Source organism: Pseudopipra pipra, chromosome 4, assembly GCF_036250125.1.
Source record: "Pseudopipra pipra isolate bDixPip1 chromosome 4, bDixPip1.hap1, whole genome shotgun sequence".
NCBI classification, from domain to species: domain Eukaryota; kingdom Metazoa; phylum Chordata; class Aves; order Passeriformes; family Pipridae; genus Pseudopipra; species Pseudopipra pipra.
The window spans coordinates 60,909,501-60,929,699 of NC_087552.1; the positions used below are offsets into that span (position 1 = coordinate 60,909,501).

General features: G+C 35.2%; 1 protein-coding gene across 8 annotated transcripts in view; it reads right to left on the bottom strand.

The window, feature by feature from the left end:
- Positions 1–20,199, bottom strand: part of CPEB2 (cytoplasmic polyadenylation element binding protein 2) — a 54,304-nt gene that overhangs the window by 20,354 nt on the left and 13,751 nt on the right. For 6 of the 8 annotated variants that reach the window (XM_064653215.1, XM_064653209.1, XM_064653208.1 and 3 more), the window contains 3 exons: positions 18,320–18,410; positions 9,425–9,475; positions 2,889–2,912 (listed from right to left, as the gene is read on the bottom strand). In XM_064653215.1, coding sequence (XP_064509285.1) covers positions 2,889–2,912; positions 9,425–9,475; positions 18,320–18,410 — 166 coding nt within the window. Of the gene's footprint in view, positions 1–2,888; positions 2,913–9,044; positions 9,177–9,424; positions 9,476–18,319; positions 18,411–20,199 lie in introns of those variants that run through there. The other 2 variants (XM_064653213.1, XM_064653210.1) reach the window with 2 other exon arrangements.

Sequence of the window (20,199 nt, forward strand, 5' to 3'; positions counted from 1 at the left end):
TAACACTTGGAAAATGAGTCACAGTGCTGATTTATGCTCCCCGCTCTCAATTTACCACAGTTTTGGAGCGAAGCCTTGTGGTGGTTCCTAACACGTAGTAATCTGCAGTGAGATTATAGTTACCCTGAAATGGAAGTGTAAAATCTGAGAAGTTCACAGGATGGCTTTGCAAATGCAATCTGATCAAAACAGACATATAGAGGGCAGAGGGAAGTAAAAACGTGGTAATTCTGCCCCACGTATTTCCTCCCTATTTCATTCTTACAAATTTTAAAGAACGACAAAAAAAATAATTTGGAAGGCCAGGATATTCATCTTAGCTTATTCAGTCTTTCATTGCTTTAGATCAGCAATATAAAGATTAATGACAGTTTCAAATTCAGAAGTCAGTTTGTTAACTGAAAAAAGATGAAAAAGAAACAATTTCATGAAGCAAAACACATAGTCCACATCACCATTTCTTCTAAAATGCAATTTTCCCTGTTTCTCACTTATTTAAAAAATAATTATTAATAATTCAACTGTTTTCCCAAAAGAAGCAAGAAAACCAAACCAAAAAACAACCTATCACATTTCTGGGAAGCAAGTTAGTTTTCTGACTCAAATAGCCAACTTATTCCAGATTCACTCACTGGCAAATCCATAGGCAGGAGCAGTAGGTCCCTGACAGCTGAGTCTGCAGTACTTTAGCTGTAAGCAATTCTGCAGTCTCCTAATTCTTCTCCCCACTCAGGGGAACAGTGCCAGGAAAGCCTGGTAGGAACACTTGCAGACCCAATGCCAACCAGCTAAGCATGAGAGCATTATGGAAGCCCTCATTTCCAGAAGACCACCTGAGAAACAGGTGCTTAAAGACAAGGCTGGAGAACAGACAGCAACCACTATGACCAATAACCTATGTTATGGTGATGCCTATTGCCCCTGATGTTGTGTCTCATCAAAAATACTGAATGAAAACACAGGACGACATAAAACAACAAAACATCATAAAATGTCATGAGGAGCACAAAATAAAATCAGGACTACAGGGACTGTACCAAATAACGAAGACTGTAAACTACATCATTTTTATGATGGCATATCTATGTCTTCAGCAGGCATATGATGGAGATGAGTACAGCAAATGCAGAAAGATGCAGCAGGATTCTTCCCTTTCATTAAGATTGGGGATAGGATGTTTGGGAATAACTAGCAGGGTGCAAGTGATGGCATCCCTGATGGTGCTCAATGGGGCAGAAAAGTGAGGAAGCAAGGGAGAAACAAGGCTAACACAACTGGAAGAAGTAGTCAGGCAAATTCTTCTTGTAAACCAACAACTTAGGCATAAAAGGAAGAAGGTCATGCTATGAAGACTGTTCCAGCTGAGTAATGTGGATATGAATTTCAGTTATGAAGACTAGTAAGAATGATCATATCTTAAAGATGTATATGAATAATATTTGGTTGCACAACCAAGAAGGGAGATACAACAACAAATTTCTGCATTGCTAATGTGAATGATGGAGAAGATGGAGCTGTTATCATAGCGACAGTGACAGGAAAAAGGGGATAATGGAAGAAGTAAGACTTATATTGCAAGAACCTGAAGGAAACTGCAAAGTGGAAATCTTAGGACTTTTCACTAATATATGGGAGTTAATCTTAACATCTTAAATCTAAAGTGACTATAATTTAGCTTCGTTTATAAGAAGTACTTCTTCAACAATTCCAACTTACAATACAGATAGGTATATGGGGGAAAAACAGTCAAAGAATAATACTCAGAATAATTTATTTTGTACCCACAGACCAATGTTAAAATCTAAGAACAATGACAATTATTCTTTATAAACAAAATCATGAGAACACATTCTGAAGTGATACCAGACAGCTCAGTTTTACTTTAATGTGGGTAAAGGTTTACCAAAAGCACTCTGGCTTCTCAGAGACCTAAGATTACATGGAGGACAATGGATGTACACTTTTAGAGTAATATGGTCTATACGACCCCTAATACTTTCTTCTCCATCCTCTTCACTGTTAAATGAAGTCTCTCAGACAAAGAAACCAAAAAGGTAATTTGCTTTCACATTTCAATAGGCTTTCACATTTCTTCTGATGACTGGGAACAAAAATTATAAACTCTTCTAAACACTTGCTTCTTTTTGTTTTATGACGGTGAAAAAGTAAGCAGAATCTGCCAGGAATTGTCAAAACAACTGTACTGTTACATTCTTTGGCCATGATCTACAAGATCATTCCTCTCTACATTATGGCTACCAAGCAATAATTCAGTTATGAATCAATGCAGAGATCCAAACAGACACATGAACTGGTGTGCACGTGGTGAGTACTGCAAGCTACCAAAGATCTTGTTTTTTTTCTGCGTGTTTTACATGGTGTTTATAACAACTGTAGGTCACATCCTGGTATAGTAAAACCAGTACAGCTTTTCCAATGTCAGTGAACATGTATTGGCTTACACTATGAAGATCTGTTTGCTATTTCTAAGAGTAGTCTACTAGATTTCTTGCTAAGTTCATGAAAGGCTTTTAGTTTTCACTCTGCACACTACCACTTCTACAGAAGCAAAAGGAGATGAGTTAGAAGGACAACTAGTAAACTGTATACTTTTAAAGGGAACAATGACTGCAAGCAGTAGCCATTAGCATGAACTAAATTATGATTAGAATTACAGTTTTTAACTGATTAAAGGATTTGTAATTCAAACTCTAAGAGATCAATGATCATAACAATCCAGACTGCACTCTTTTCCTCACACTCTCCATCTTCCCCGAACTGAGACAACATGAAGATAAACATTTAAAATCAACATTCTGGATTAATTAATCATAATGATCAGTAACAGATCAGAATTAATTGTACTGTAACAAACAGAAGTGAATTACCTCGTCTTCGCCCATAACTCCTCGCTGCATGCAAACAAAGGACAAATTGTAAAATGTCAAATAACTGTATCATGCCCACATACTAAAATATTTAAGATACAAAGAACTATGTGGGTAAGCAGTAAGCAAAAATCTGCATTGATACTTGGTACTGATAATTGTAGATGAGAATGCATTAAACCGAAGTCTCACTTAAATACCATACCATTTTACTACAAAATTTATGTTAGTACCAATTGTAAAAAACACTCTTTCAAGTATTTCAACCTGTCTTTAAACTTGATCTTAACTTCATGTTAATTAGGGATGAATAATGAATGAGAACTTTGCAATTCATCCTCAGAGTGACTTGTATCTTACATAAGTGTCTAAATAACACACAGAGTACTGAAATTGTAGAAAGGAAAATATTACTTTAAAAAGCATGTAGCAAGTGTTAAATTAATCACAGAAACATCCTGGTCCATGGAACAGTTTGTACAGTCCTTTGTAGTGACAATGCAAATGCTGTAAGCCGTGACCTTCCTTTTTCATGAAAAGACCTAGCAGAAAATTAACCGCAAGGTTTTGTTTGAAACAAAAGATGCCTTGTGGTAGCAAATGAAATCAGGGCACAAGTCACAAGAAATAGCATTGTATCAAAAACACTGTACAAAGGCAAAGCAACAATTTCTGACAGACTGCAAGTAAATCCAAGATTTTCCTAACTTTTGAGTTTTGCAAGATTCTTAAAGAGATCATACTTATAGCTACGGTTCAGAAGACCATACTGACTGCTTCTTTGCCTGAAGGCTAGGAAATTAAAAATAGACAGATTACTAATATAGAAACTATTAAGCTGTGTATAACTTCTTAGTTAAATTTCCACAAAGTATTTTCTATTCCTATGTCACAGCCTTAGTATCTGAGAAAAATTACTTTAATCATTATGCATTGTAGTTAAGTATCCAAATGGATAATGTTACTATAAACCACAATGTTACAGCAACATTTGTAAACAGACTGCTGTGTCTTGGCATTACTGTTTTGATTTTACTAGGCATCTATACATACATCTGTCCTAAAAAGCAACTGTTGTTCTGGGCCACTGAAATATGCACAGTCTCGAAATCAGTGATTCATAACTGTCATTCATTGTTCCATTCTAACATTATGAAGTACTTATATCCTAGTACCTCCTACTTGATCAAGGGTCTTCAAAAATTTTAGTAGGTATAATGATTTTTTTCCTTTATTATCTTGATCCCTTCCTTCTAGAAATTCAGTAGACTGCTTATGGAATTCTGAAAATCTTTCTTGTTTTTCCTCCCTTAGAACAGTTATTTTCACACAACAGTCATCATCTTTCCATCCAGCTTGCACTGAACTCTGAGATTTATTCTCTCTCACTTGAAATAATTATTATTGATGAGAACAGTTTTTCAGATCCTCCAACTTTCTACCAGTAAGTTAAAATAGAAAAAACTTTCTGAAAGAGGCCTGGGTATCTAACCAAGTAGGAATATATTAATTCAGATTTCTGATGTCCATCTGAATCCGTAGATCTAAATCCACAAAACATAGTGTATTCCTCTGTGTCATCAGTTCTCTCATGAGGTGCTGCTGCATGGGGAGACTAATGCTGAGCTTCAAACTTGTTTCCCCTCTGAAGCCAGGCACTCAAGACACACAGTTCTATGTCAGTGTTGCAGCATGTACAAATCTTTTCTGACTCCTGGCCAAAGTGACTCCCACATAGGATTAGCAGTAGCGTCACTAAGCCTTTGTCTTACTCCCATATGCCTTTTTTTTAAATTCCATCCACAAATAAAACGAGAGTAACCAGGAAAAATTCATGTGCATCACATCCACAGCAATGTCTGCAGTGCCATGTTCTTTTCTCAAAATGCATACTAATCTACACCTTTTGGCACAAGCCTCATCATACTGTTTTTCTTCTCTTCTGCCCCTTTCTGCCCACCAAACCAGCTCAGCTGTTTTCTTACATTTTTATAGTTAAGATAAGATGATATGCAAAGAAGTATTTTGTTACAGAACACCTGAAGTGTTTTTCTTTGTGCATTCAAAAAGAAGCAATGGTAATTTTGAGGAGAAACACAAAAGGGTTATTAAAACGATAAAACTCCAAACAACGCAATTCAACTTAAAAGAGTAGGTGCTGCAGTGTTTTATATATGTGGAAATTGCAACAGTGTACTAAACTTATCTGTGTATTCCCTGCAAAACAATGAAATCAGAGAAAACAGGAGAAAAACTGTACTTGATGTTGCCACATCATTTACTTTACTTGCATGGCAAACCTTCTATAAAATTTATCTGTCTTGCCCATTTAGATTGCAAACTAGTCTGGACAGGGATGTTCTGCAACTTCACATCTAGAAAAATACAGTATTTCTGTATTTAAATAACTTGAACAACGTTTTACACCTTACAGAGCATGCACTCTTACAGAGCATGGGGTCTGTAAAATATACATATGATATAAATTAAATTATCAGTTTAGCTATAGAAATAGTTTATAAATATGTATTTAACTTATGCACAACCGGTGCATATGTTTATAGATAAATAATTGCCAGGAAGACAGCCCTTTTGGAGAAGGCCAGACACTGCAGGCAAATAACTGATTTACAACAACAAAAAAGGAGAGATTAAACTTCTTTCCTTAACTTGTCCAAAGAATAAGTCATACGGAACTTATTTATCTTTTAGCATAAAAAGCTGGATATTTTAATTAGCGAATAACCTAGAAAAATTTCAAAGAAGTGAGAAAGCACAAGAGACAGTTTTATTCTAGAAAATATAAATTAGGCAAGACCTGCAAGAAGTATAATGATGTCCAATACAAAATGAAATCCAGTAACACTAGAACCTTCCAAAATCAAGAGTGCTGTATATACAACAACATTCCCTGGCAGCTAAAACCTTTTGTTTGCATATCCCTGAAGTTGCATACCAGTGCAGCCTAAACCTGTCAGAAAAATTAATATCCCCCCTTTTTGCAATGTAAATCAGCTCAGAGACAGTAATATGATACAAAAGTAAATAAGTTTTTTGTGCACTTATCTAACATTGAGACAATATAAATGAACATTATGTGAGCAATGCTATCACAAAGATAGCAAATGTATCGTTTTATTTTACTCAGACATATTTCAAATATATATCACAGCTCAAATATACACATATTTAAATAACGCAAGTGAACGACTGAGCTAAATTAAAAATATGTTGTATAACAGGAAAAACTACTAGCAAACTTCCTATAAAGATAACTCTGAAATTTATGATAGAAAGATAAAATGCTATTTATTGCTAACAGTCCTGACAGTGTTCAATGGTGACAGGGATGTAATGAAGCCTTTTCATTAATACTTGTCATTTAAAGAAATCCATAAACAATTATAGCAATAATTTCCCAAGAGTCTAGACTAAAGGAGGTAGGTGTCTAATTCCCATTTCATTATTTTGGATTTGGGTGCTCAAGTTCTATCTAGATTTCTTAAGAAGTAATACCTTCATATTTTAAGTCTGAAAGACATCATTATGGCCATTCAGGCCTGGCATGCCTAAAAGACTACAGCAACTCATTTAGCAATTCCTGTATAACAAGTTTATTAATTTCTGTTTGAAGTAAAACAGCTTTTTTCTTAGAAGCACAACCATCTACAGTATCTCTAAGAGGTCTAAACTAAGCAAATGGTGAATTATGTTTCCATAGCCATGAAAAAAATTCAATGCATTAAAACTGTAAAACCTGTAATGGGAGAAAACACCCTACACCCCAGTAAATTGGACTCTTGCACTATTATTTCTTCAGAAAGGTTCTCTCTAAGCTGACAAGATGTACTCAGGTAAACCCATTCTTAAGTATCTTTTTTTGATTTTTGATAGTCATTAAAAATGCATTCCTTTTTTTACAGCTTAAGCCGAAAGAGAGATATAATTATAATATATATAATTTATTAAAACACATAAATCAGATTTTCTTTGGTTCATTTCATTAATTTAAATAATGAAAACTGTAAATATTAATATTAGCAACAGTTCAGTAAGTACACTTCAAATGAGTTGGAAAAGATCCATCATTTAAGAAGAGGAAAAACTACCTAAAAATAAATTTTATCTAGAAGTGCTTTGTCTTAAAAGGGCTAAGGAATTTCAGCCTGGCTCATGTCATAACCTTACTGGGATCCAGAGATACCAGTTCACTAAAATCAATTCAACCAAAATCCAGTGAGGGTCATGATCTAGTGTTATGTGTTAGTGCACGCTGAGATGGGCCCATGATCCTTAAATATATTTGTGCTTTGCTTTCATTAAGGTCTGGTATTCCTGCTCCTCCTTGTAGCTATTACAGTACTTACTGAGAAAGTAAGGGACAAATGTGAGTCTTTGGATTACCAAATCTCCTTTTCCTTATTCTCCCTCCAAGGCACCAGGTACAGGGATAAAGGGAAATGTTAATTTGAACCCACTTCAGAAGAGAAGGAAGCCAAAGACTACAAGTTCATTGACAAGTGTTCAAGTTGTAATTCTCATTACTGCACATTTGGAGGAAGCCCCTCAATTCCTGCTAAGACAGAAAGGTTGTGCAGAGTCTGAGCAGCTGGGGCTTCCCAGAAGCTGTTCTCAGTGCTGCTGTTCTCGATCTGTAAAGGAGCTGCAGTTCAGACACTTCAACCTGAAGGAGCTCTGAACCATGTACGTGATTGCACTGGCCTGCATCGATGGCTACATCAGACTCCAGCTACATGGTAGAGAGTTTAGGTGTCTAAACCAAGGCTCTGAATTAAATTCCAAATGGCACATATAAAAATTAGGTATGGAAGTACCTTTTAGATACTCAAATTGCTATTTTTATCTCATCTGCTGAAGGCTGAAAATAATACTACAGCTTTTAAAGAGAGCAGCAGTCACCCTGAGTCCTACCTTTCAGAGTACAATAGAAACCACACCAGCATTAAAAGCAAGATATTCTTCAGTGCATATTCTAGCTCTGTGGTAAGATTTTAGGGTAGACTGGTACCACTGAGATGCATTTTTCCACTGTTCATGATAATAACAAACCCCTTTTTTCCTAGATATTCCACAGGGTAACAATGTGCTTTTTTAGCTTGCAAAACTCTAAAAAGAGAAGCTCATCATTCTAAGTATTAATAAAATGAATTAAAATTATATTAGTTTCTTACACCCATTGTACTGAAATATTTCAGTTTCTCTTAATACCTTCCCATCTAACACTTCATTATAAACCAGCAGATAATGACAGTTGCACATATATTGCCTGAACAAGCCAGTTTGCAGAAAAAGTCTTAAAGCTGCAGTTAAATACAGAAAGTTAAATTTTGTAAATGTTGTAATATAAAGCACATTGATATTCAGGGTAGATGAATCAGGATTACGGCCTGTGTGGGCTAAACACTGATCTTATTTCAGTAGTGAAGTAGCTATTTTTTCTTTTCAGGATACTCCATTATCTTAAGTTAACTATTCAATAGCAAAGGACTTACTTCAAATGTCAATTGTGCACTATTTTTCTTTAGTGGGTATAAAGTTAAACCTGAATTTCCTTAAAATTTAAAACATTTACTCAGTGTTACACAAGGGAAAATAGATTTTTCTTTTTTTTTTTACATTTTATATCCATTTAAACAAGTGTAAATGACTATGCAGAAGGGTTAAGGCAATTTACATAGAGGGTTTTTTTTTGTTTGTTTTAATCTCAAACCTAAAGAAGTATTCTGACTGCATTTTTTAATACTGAGATCTTTACCTCACTATTGTTTAGACCCATCAAGTCAATGACAAAAGTGTACTTCCTTTGTGTACAACAGCTTCCATGTTTTCTAAGCTAGAGAAGCTGTGGCACTACAGCTCTAATTTTTCCCAGTGTAGAAAACATTTGTGTGCAAAACCCCTGATTTATTATTGACTTAGATGGATTACCAGGCTCTGCTTCCTTCTTTAGGCTTGAACAAAGGCTAAAGTTCATGCCTTCACTGAGTAGCAGATGTTCATGAAGTTTGACCTACTGTGAGAGGAACGTGAACGTGAACTCTAACTTCAGCATATTTCACAGTTAGACACGTGCTTGACGAAGCCACTTTCAAAAACCCCAACAAAAATGAAATGTTATTTCACAGGAGTCTAATACAAAGTGTCTTGTTCACTCTTTATTTACCCAAGACAGAAAAAACCGCATGTTTCTGGCCTTCTTATTTTTCTAATTCCCGTTTCAGAAAAATAGATTTCTAACAGCTCTTCAGGTAATGTATCACTGGTTTGCTTGACAACAAAAAAGAATAGTGCATCATTACGAGCATTTCAGATTTCCAATAAGCTAGATATAATGAAAGGTTGCTGCAAGATTAGCTCTTGCCATTCAACTCTGAAAAATGGCAACAGTCCCACCAGTGTTGAAGACTAGAGGCAAGTAATTCAATAACAGAATATAATAGCATAATTTTATACCAACATGTCAGATTTAAGCTAAGCTACAGATAATTAGAAACTGTTATAAGATTAGCACTTACCATTTAACATCAGAAGATTGTCAGTCCCCGGATGCGGATAACTCAAGCGACCTTAAAAGAAAACAAAAACCAAAGGACACAACAAATGCAGAGGTTTTCACTATTATGCTAGAAAAAATAATGAAAAAAATCACAGCTTAGAATTGAGATCTAAACACTATTTCCAGTTTGCCTAAGGGAAATAAAGAGCTAATATTTAACTCCAAGCACATTAACCAACAATACCCTTGACCCAAGTTAAAGCTGACAAGAACAGACTTCTTAACCTTAATTCTCTGGTCATAAGATCTGCAGTGTGCTTTGGGATCAGCTCCAATAGGATAAAGCCACTTTTTGTTTCATGACACCCAGAAATAGTGCTGACTGCTTTAGTCTCCTCTTTCACAGTGACTGTGAATAACTGTACTATGCACATTGCTTAACAGAGTAGCATTTCTACACTTTAGTGGTTCTCCACTGAATCAATTTCAGAAAAATCATGTTAATAGCAATTAAGGCCTTAAAATTTTATTAACTGTTTTATGACTGCATCTTGGTGTATTTTGTATAACCCTCATGTGTAATATTTTTCAGTAAATCTAGCAAAATTAGATTTAAAAAACCTTGTTTATCTACAGAGTCAAAAAAAAATTAGAGAATATGATAGATAACATTTCCAGCATTTTAAACTGAATAAAAATTACACGAAAATCTTATATCCTGACATCAGAATTTTTCAACAACTGCATTTTACTACATTGGTGGCATGCTGTACCTCAGTAGTTAAATGAATGGTTTAAAATGCACAGCTGAGATGTCTGTTCACTACAAATTTCTTTTTATTAAAGGAGACTTTCTGTTTACAGGAAGTAGCGAACATACCAGTAGTGCACACTGACCTAGAGAGACATTTACAATAGCTGCTGTGTTTGGAAGAACTGCGTTTTAATGTGCAGAAAACTACATTGCCATCTATCTCGCTATTCAAACATACTTGCTTGCTTATAATCTGAAGCATATATATAAAAATACTGTGACTTAAACATTTAAGTATTTTGGAGGAAATGAGAATGCTCGTGGAGGCATAAAGAAGAATCCAGTCGGGAAGCAATGGGCGTTTAGAACTCACACAGGTTTCAAAGGTAATATATATGCAGATGGTTTGCAAGAAAAAGAACCCAGAGTGGAAAGAAAAGAAAATCAAATCAACAATGTATATATTAAGGCTGTCTAGCAATTCCTATCATACACTGTTTTTCCTCTACTGTTCGTAAACCCATGAGCTTAGCAGCAAACTAGAAATTTCTTGAAATAGCAGTTCAAAGTCCCAGGGGACACCTTTGAGGTTAAATAAAAACCATTTTTGTTGAAAATTTGTAAATAATAGGGTTTAAGTTTTGCTATTCTCCTTTAAAAAACCAACATGGTAATTTTTTTGTCAAAAAAAAAATCAATTCGAAAAATACACATTGTGAGCTCTTAAACTTAAAACTTCAAAGTAATAAGACTAAGATGATTTTGGGAAATTTTGGCCAGCCTTGTTATTTACAGGCATTGTAGTAAAAAAACCTTTATACAGCTATGTACTATTTCTCTTCCTAGATTTCATTACTGTAAGACTGGACGGTACAGAACATTTGAAGATTAGGTACAAACTATTTGCTGTGGAATTTGGAAGTGCAGAGAAAGCACTGAAATGCTAGGGCATGCTCCTGGCAAAAGGCAGATGTATGCCACCTAAAAGGACTCTGCTGTCTTTTTTTAACTTCTACAGAATCTTTGAGTAGGCTCAAGCAAGACAGTAAACAAAAATCTTTGTAGGAACCTCTGTTTTCACATTCCTTGTCTTCAGGATGTCTAGTTTTAATACACAAGCCATTTTTTCTGTCATATTGTACATTTACAGCTACATCTAATGCTTCTTGGAACTATAAAAATTCTGCCCTTCTAGCAACATTGGGAAAGAACTGGGAAAAAGGCATCCTTAAATTGCAATCTAGGAGCTGCCACTGGTTTGCTCAGTCTGGTATATAACAAGTCACTTGGCTATACTCCTTAGTTCTTTGGTCTATAAAGGCTAATACTCATTTGTCTAACAGCAAGGATTTCACCAAATCACACTGTCATGTTCCTATATGGTGCTGCAGAAATACCTGCAACACTAAGAGTTCTTTCTTGCAAATCAGAATGCTGAATCAAAAATAACAAAAGAAATTGTGAGACATTATCTTAAATCTTCTCGAGTCTGTGGTGACAGCCTTTCTCCCTGTCTGTACACAATCATCTTCTTTTCGTATTCAGCAAGAGACAAATATAAATTTTTTTCTTCTGTAATTACTACATAAAGGGAGGTCAGATTTAAGGCCTAGCAGGAGAGAGAAGCCCACTAGTGTCAATACCTGGAGAGGAAAACTTCTAAAAAGATAGAAAAATCTAGGTTTACAACTCTGGTTTCGCATTCTGCTGGTTTTTTTCCCCCCCTTATAGCTTCACAAATAAACTACATCTGAAACACAGATGCCAAGCTGAAATAATGAAGCACTTCTCTGTAAGTGGCAGGGAGAGAGTGCACCAGGGAGCTGGGCCTACCACTGCAGCATAAAACCCATTCTTGCTGTGAGAGAGATGAATTGCTAACTCAGATAATGAATGACTGGAAGGTTAGAAAGGAAAATGAGTAACATAGTATTCAGTATATGTACTGTTGTACTGACACGTCTAAGTCGTATTTATGTGGTTATTTCAATGAAATCACACTTTATATTACTGCATTCTGATGAACTTAACATCTGGTCTTCAACTTACAATTTTAAAAACTTTTAACATAGAATGTTTCCTTTTTCAAAATACAATCACTGCTGTTTGGCACATTAATTTAGGTTCTTATCCCTCAGATTATTCTGCTGAAGCAAAGCACAGTGTTTTCTGGAGTGTCCATCTGAATTTCAAGATGTACATAAATTCAGAACACTTCACACGTGGAACTGGGTTCAGGGTCAGTTTTACACAGAGCTCATTCACACTATTTTTAACAGATTATTCTAGTTAAATGGACAGTTACTATATTCAATCTCACTTAAAATATCAGTATATGAAATATAGAAGATGGGAGCACCATCTTACAACAATTTACTTTGCTTCTATCTCGTACATATGTCTAGCTGGCTATTTTTATTGTATGTCATGTGATGCATTAAAAAAAAAGATACCATTTTAAGAACAAGGCACAAATCCTATCTAATCCCATTCTATTTCAATGTCAGTAATCTAGAATCGTAAAAACCATTCAATGATATTCCAGAAGTTCCAGTGGCCTCCGCTTGCTTTAAAAAAGTTTAATAATAAAGACATTTCCTTGTTTAAAATTAACTACTAATTAGAAAATATCTAATATTTAAATAAGATTAATTCAACTTATTCCATTTCTGAGAAATGAAAAGTAATCAATTCACTATCTGTCTACAGATTCTGTCTACAGCATCCAAAATTTGTAATGTGTTATCTAGAACAAATACAATGCCTAATATTACCATTTGGTACCATAAAGATCATCATGTTACTAAAATTTTCTTTGTGCAAACCTGAACTTGCAACTTCATCATGTTACTGCTAATTAACAATTCTCATATATAATGTCTAAATTCAAACTAGTATTGCTAAGGAGAAGAAGGCAGGTTTGACATTCTTATGCAACTAGAGTTCTTTTAAATTTAGCCCCCTCTTCCTTATCTAAATGTAATTAATGTTAACAGAACTGCCAGGTATGTATTTCTCACAAGGCATTCTTCTGTAAGGACAATAAAAAATAAGATGCTTGCAAATAAATTTTGGTGGGCCAGTTTATCCACTAAATCCAATTAAAAGTCTTGCTAATCCAAACCATGAGGAAAGAGTAACAAACTTAGTTTTAGCTCCATTTCTGTCATCTCATTTCACTAATACAGGCAATGGAAATTTAAATTTTTGTAAACTTCTCAGCATACAGATGTAGTTGTGCTTAATTCTCATTCTAAGGCAAATTCACATATTTTAGAAATGCATATTTTCTACTCCTATTTAACTAAATTGTTGGAGGAATCCCCTATATATTAAAACATTTGGGACAGATTTAACTATGATGACTGCTTTGAACATTGCTGACTCACAGATTCACAAGTGCCATGTCTACTCCCCTCCTTTAAAAAAAAAAAAAAGTCTTAACTGGTTGTATGAAGAGACTGGGAATCACAAATCCTTTCCTGATTTCCTTTTTTTCCAGAGATCCCCTGACTAGAAGAGAAAAAGCTTCCAAGTTAAGCTTTTCCAAGTAACAGTGAATGGCTGAGGATCACAGCAGTTTCAGAAAACACAGTTTTTGGAATCAGCGTAGTTAAGACAACAGCACAAAGCTGTGTTTGGACAACACCTAGTTACAACAAGTCTAGCTGCTACATTTTCCAACGACTGTGTATGAATTATGCAAGTCATAATGAGGCCAAATGGGTTGTCTTTGATAGTCCATCTATTTAGACAATTCAGTCTGTCAGTCTTAAATATATTCTTTTATCAGAAAATGTTTCTATGGCAGAAAGAAGAAACAATCTCTATGTACAATTTCAAAAGCCTTTTATATGACTAAGAGTGAATTTTTTCCTTCATGTTTTTTTTTTATCCTTAGAAACTATTTTCTGAGGACAATTTGAATTACTCTAGGAATAAACTGTGCAGCTTGAAACCTTAGGACTCCATAACGTAAAATATAAAACAAATGTCTTTGTAAAAAGGTTTCCATATGCAAAAAAAGAGAATGCTCTCTACTGTGTTGCTGAGTCACTAATGCTTTTTTTTTTTTACTTCACTGAGCATGCACCAGCAGATTGCTTTTGAAAGAACGATGTCTAACAGCTGAAAAACTCAACAAGCTGAAAGGGAAAATAAACCCAGGAAAGTGCAAGGCAGACTTCTAAGTGCAGCAAATTATTTTTCCCACAGATATGAAAAATAATACCGTTCTACTTTATTTATATATATAAAAAATATGTATGCTATACAAAAAATATGTTTGTGTAACTTTGCTAAAATTTTTTTTTTGACCCTCATGAAAAAACAAAAAAAATTCAACAAAAATAATATTCCTTCTTGGTACTAGTATAGTATAGCTAGTATAGCTATGGCTAATTCAAATTCAGTATTAACTTACATCTAGCTTGCAAAAGTGTAAGAATCACAGACTATTCTGAATTGGAAGGGACCCACAAGGATCAAGCCCAACTCATAAGTGAACGGCCCATACAGGATTGAAGCCACAACCCTGGCGTTCGTAGCACTGTGCTCTGACCAACTGAGCTAATCCCAGGGTCAGTCGGTCAGGACACAGAAATTAATTGTAAGTGAAGTACAGTATGGATACTCTTGCATTCCAAAAGATAAGCCCTTAAATTACATTGAAAATGCCATAGTCCTTACTAGAAAGATGTTTAAAACAGTAAATAAAAAATTCCACTAAATCAACTCAATACTGTTAGATACTGCATACAAAATATAACCACCACTTCTAAGCTTTCTCCATAATCTGTTTTAGCCCAAATGCATTGACTTTCCTGTTTCTTCACATGAAGGTGCATTGGTATTTGGCGGAGGAGTAGGGGAAAAAAATGCAAGTACACAAGTGGTATGTCTGAAGAATTATACTAGCAATATTGTATTTCAGGCTATCGGTACTCAAAATTGTTTTAAGGGCTATTAGAAGAATAAAAAGGGTATTTAAGAACAACACTATAAAAATGAACTAATTTAACTTCAGTTTATATTCCTTTGGAATGGTTAAGATCTAGTTATGAAAATGTTTCAAGAAAGCTGCATGGGAAAGATTAGTTTTAATATGATCAGTATTTCTGCTGCAATGATTAGTTAAGTCAAACATCTACTCCCTATTACCCTACCTTGAAAATATCTTACTGAAAGCTAAAAATTACTTTTCTTTTGATCATGTCTGTTGTAATGACTAAACTTTTTCTAAGTGAAGCCAAAACTATGCATCTATAAACAATTTTTTGGCAGGCATAAACTTAGTTTTCAGTGAATCATATTTGAGACAAAGTTTTTCCAAGTTCATGAAAGCAAAAGTGGTGAAATTTGACTTCCTTCTAAAATGGATCTTGACATGCAAAACTGTAGCTAGTACATGGGGTGTCTGTTCTGCATTGTGCAAAATCTGAGACAAGATGCTTAGTCATACTCCAGATATTGTAAGCAGCTAAATCTGAAACACGTGCTTAAAATTCCAGGGACTTTCACTTTACTGCTGTGATCAGATATAAAAGATGCATTGTTTTAGTGTGCTCCTATTTACTTGAAAACTTGTCATAAAAATATTCTCTACTTACAAAATACTCTCCAGTGACAAAAAAGTATGTTATATATTAATAGGAACAACAAATAAGTAATAATATTCTTAATCCTGTGCATTATGCAAGCAAATATGCTGTGTTCTTAAGTAAATGTTAGATTTTCTGTGGTGAAAAGAAAAACCACAGAGACTGATATAAACAAATTAGTGTTTTATGGCTGACAGAAAAAAAAATTGAAGTTGCTCAGAAATCACAGAAATACCAACTAATGGTGATTAAACAGAGAGTAGAGAAGAACTAAAAGGCTCTTCTAGCATGAGATCTCTTTTTCCCATTTTCAGTCCATAAGGAACATTTCTCATGCCTTAGTGTTAATAACATAGCTGTTTCAGCTGAAATTACTTCCACCGAGAAAAAATATCTTATTCAATCAAATTAAATAACAGCACACAATTACTCTATTTAAATTCAGTTGGCGTGTGCATTGTTCTCTGGCACTCAAACAGAAAAATGGGTTTCCTTTGAATTCATCACTATCTATGGCTTCCATCTGTTCTAGCTCAAACATAAAACTTAGCAGAATTTTCACTGCAAGAGGATGATGGTGAAACTGGTAAAAAACCCAAATCTCTTAACTGTAGACTGACACCCTATACTCGTGTCCCTAGAAAGCACAGACGGAAACTACTGAGTGTTTCAAAGTGCCTATTATGAACCAAATTCACTTTAAAATCTTAAAGCTTTGTCTTATCTTATTCTCCACAGAAAACTATTATTGGAAATACATCATTTTCATCCACTGCATCATAACAAAATATGAAGAGATGAATAAAATTAAAAGTTCTTTTTTTCTGCGCTCACTGTGCCCCTGAAAGCCCTTCTGCATTATAAAGCCAAAATGAAAACAGCAAGATGACGGGGGGAACAGAGCAACCATTTCCATTTGTCATGTCAGCATGCACGGAAAGAAGAAATAACAGACTGGTTTTCAGGCCTGTTAGAGGTGCCAATGACAGTTCACTGCAACAGATCTGCATTCTCTACCTTTATTCCTAACAGTAGCTTTCAGACAACCAAAGAAATATTAGTCACCACCTGAGAGCGGCAAACAGAACCAACAACGCTTTGGAACAGGGATGGTACATGTAGCCACCTCATCTTTGATGAGATACACATGCTTTTAGTCCACAGCGATTACCACTGGGGCCAGCTGTTCACTGTTTGAAACCCCTTGTGTTAATAATGTTTAGCTAACATGTACAACAGACAAACTGAATTTAATAATGGACTTAAATGACAAATTTGCTAAAACTGGAATTAAATCTCTGTAGGCAGTAAGAAACAGGACACCAGATTTAAGAACACTTACGAAAATTTAATTTCAGCTTCCACTTTAAGGTGGAGGAAATTTAACTGCCCAAGTATATGCTACATACTTACAGATGCGTTCTAGAGATTTTCAGCTTGGGAAAAAACTCTAAACTTTTGGCTGAATATTGTAAATCTTTAGATACTATTACATGCTACCTGAATACTACAGGTCATACAATTGATTACATAGATCTTAATAGAACTATGAGCAGATTCTGGCAAGGTGTCCTTCAAATTAGAGAACACAGGCCCTCATGTACTAATGCAACATATATTAAGTCTAGAAGCCTCTAGTGAATAGAGAATGGATGGGAGTAAATAATCATGCAAAAAATAAATAAATAATTTTTGATTATTTTTTCAGTTGCTTCAATCTGGATATTTAATTTCTACAAAGCAAGCCTGAAGTCCTGGATAATTCTGAAGTTAGATTGTGCTAAGTCTAATTAGAACACCACAAATGAAGTAACATTTGATCAGGCCAAATAAAATGGCTTGGGTTCCCTGCCCCGCAATTCAACAGTAAACAGCACCTGAGAAAGTGGAGAAAAACAGAATTCACACAAGTGAATAAATGTACAGGGATCAGAGGAGTTAAAATTGAAGCCCACATATGCTAGCTGTATGCTTACTGCTGTGGCCAAGTGACTTAACAGAGCCCAAAGCAGCAAGAAGAACCAGCAATCTATAGCCAAGTGTATTGCTAGACTTCTTCAGATTGGATGCATTATCCTTCAGGAGCTTTGAAAAAAATATTTGAAAGGACAAAACCTGATTTCATCAATGGACTTAATTTTCTTTCCAGATTCCACTGCAGAGAAATGGAAAATTAACTGGCTAACACTGGTAGTGGTTTGATTCCCCTCCCACACTCTCTTGGCTACCTCTAACAGAATACTGCGTCTTCATAAATTGAGGTAGAATTTTCTACAGCAATCAAGAAAATTTCAAATAAAACAAACTAGAAATTTCTTGGGGAAAGGAGGGAAGGATAGAGGGGGAAATGAGAAAAAAACTATGAAGACAGTAAAACTTGTTTTAAACAACTATAAACCAATGTCTTCATTAAAATACATCTTAAGATTAGCTTTTCATGTGTGAGAAAATAATTCATTTGCTATTTTAATATGAACATAGAATCGAAATTAGCAATCAATATTAATTCAAATATGCAGAATGGATGACCCTTTTTTCTTTATTTAGCATAATAACATACCTTTAAGTGGATCATGCTCTGCTCTCATAATGTCAATAAGGGAGTTTTCCAAAGAGTGCATATTCAGACTATCATACATTCTATTTCGATCCTAAAAGAAAACAGAATTGTTAATATTGGAATACAAATTCTGTAGTTTTTAACAAGAAACTTGAAAGGAAAACAAAGGTTCCTTCCGAAGGCTGTACACTTAGACACTCTGGATATGGACAACGACACCAAGATCTGACACTATCAACAGTAAGTTTAACGGCATCCAAATATAAAACTAGAGATGCAGCGTGCAGAACTCTGCTGCGTATGCACTTTGACAGCCTGTGATTGCCTGTTTCCTTCAGAACTGCTTGAATCAGTTCTAGTGATCCACAGCAGTTATGCATTAGGCTGATTAATGAAGGGGACTAATGCCTTTAAGAGCTCAATTTCATTTCATGCACACGTTAAATAGTAAGTAAGGTAGGGAACTACCAGACAAGGACAGTCACCTCACATAAAAGAAAGCACTTTCCTGGTGCTTGGTTAAGTGCCTGGCATGGGCCCACAGCCCCTGCTGAGACTGAGCTTCAGGGTGATTTAGTTGAGATGCTTTGCATACAAAGACTTGAGTTACAAATGGTCAGCACTAAATGGCTAAAGGATGGAAAATTAAAGCTAAACTACAAAGAAGAAATGTCACAAAGCCTACTAACAGATATTCAGTTTTACAGAGGACAATTTTTTTTGCACATAAACATGAAGAAGTTACCATACTATCTTACAAATATTTTCATTGAAGGTAATAAAATTTATTACCAATAAAATGAACCATAAACGTCTTCCATGATTTTGTTTACCTATGACACTTTCTCCCATGTTTTCCAATAAACAGAAACAGAAGAAAGAGGACTAAGTCCTTCAGTCTTTCTGGGATACCTTCAGAAACTGAAAATACTTTGTGTAAAACCATAATCTCTTCCTACTTGCAAGGCTTCTGGCTAGACTGTACTGCACTTAATGAACTTAAGGACTATAATCATGCCTTAGTTTTACTGTTGTCTTCTGTCTGCACTGTAATAATTCCAAAAAGTAGTATGAACTACACCACACACATTCCATGACTGTTAAAACTCCCTGAAGATGCAGCCATCCACTTAGTATGTATATAATGGACACAGAAGGTATCTGATCCACATTCACTGACTTTCCATGACAGTTCAGCAGAACATAGACTCATTTCAAACTACATCCCTCAGAAAGCAGGTATTCTTTACATTGGAGGAGTAAAAACTCAAGCTTTGAAATAGAGGTCTTCTATGAGTCAGAAACTGTGACTTATGATCAGCTTTGCAAGACAAGCCCTGACGAAATTTAGATTTTACTTTCATCTTTCTTAGAGAGTTCAATGTTGGCATGAAGAGGGAGAAGCCTTTTTTTCCAGCTCTCTCTCCCTCAAACAACTATAAAGAGTAATGGCTTCCTGTTGGGTAAGCAATCTGTTACAGTCATTTGATCAGACTCTACTTTCTTTCTGGAAGCCCTTAGACAATTTTAACAATAAATTAAAAAAGTAGGTTTCTGTTGTCACCTGCCACATCCCAGATCAAATGCCAGTGACACTTTGTTAGGTGATCTTCAACCTGTTTTGAGTGCCAACAAGTCACCAGCACTGTTTTAGTTCACAACAGCCTCTACTTTGGGACTGGTTGGCTTTCGTTCAGTTCTCTAGCTGTCCTGAGAAGCATTAGAATGAAACTGAAGTGACTAATCTGCTTCCATGCCCTTACAGGTTTGTTTCTCGATAGGACAATGAAAGAACCTGCTTACCACTGCAAACCTCCTTTCTATAGAAGGTGTGAGCAGTGGCAGAGCTGGATCTGTTCCCTACTGTCCCCTAATGTTCA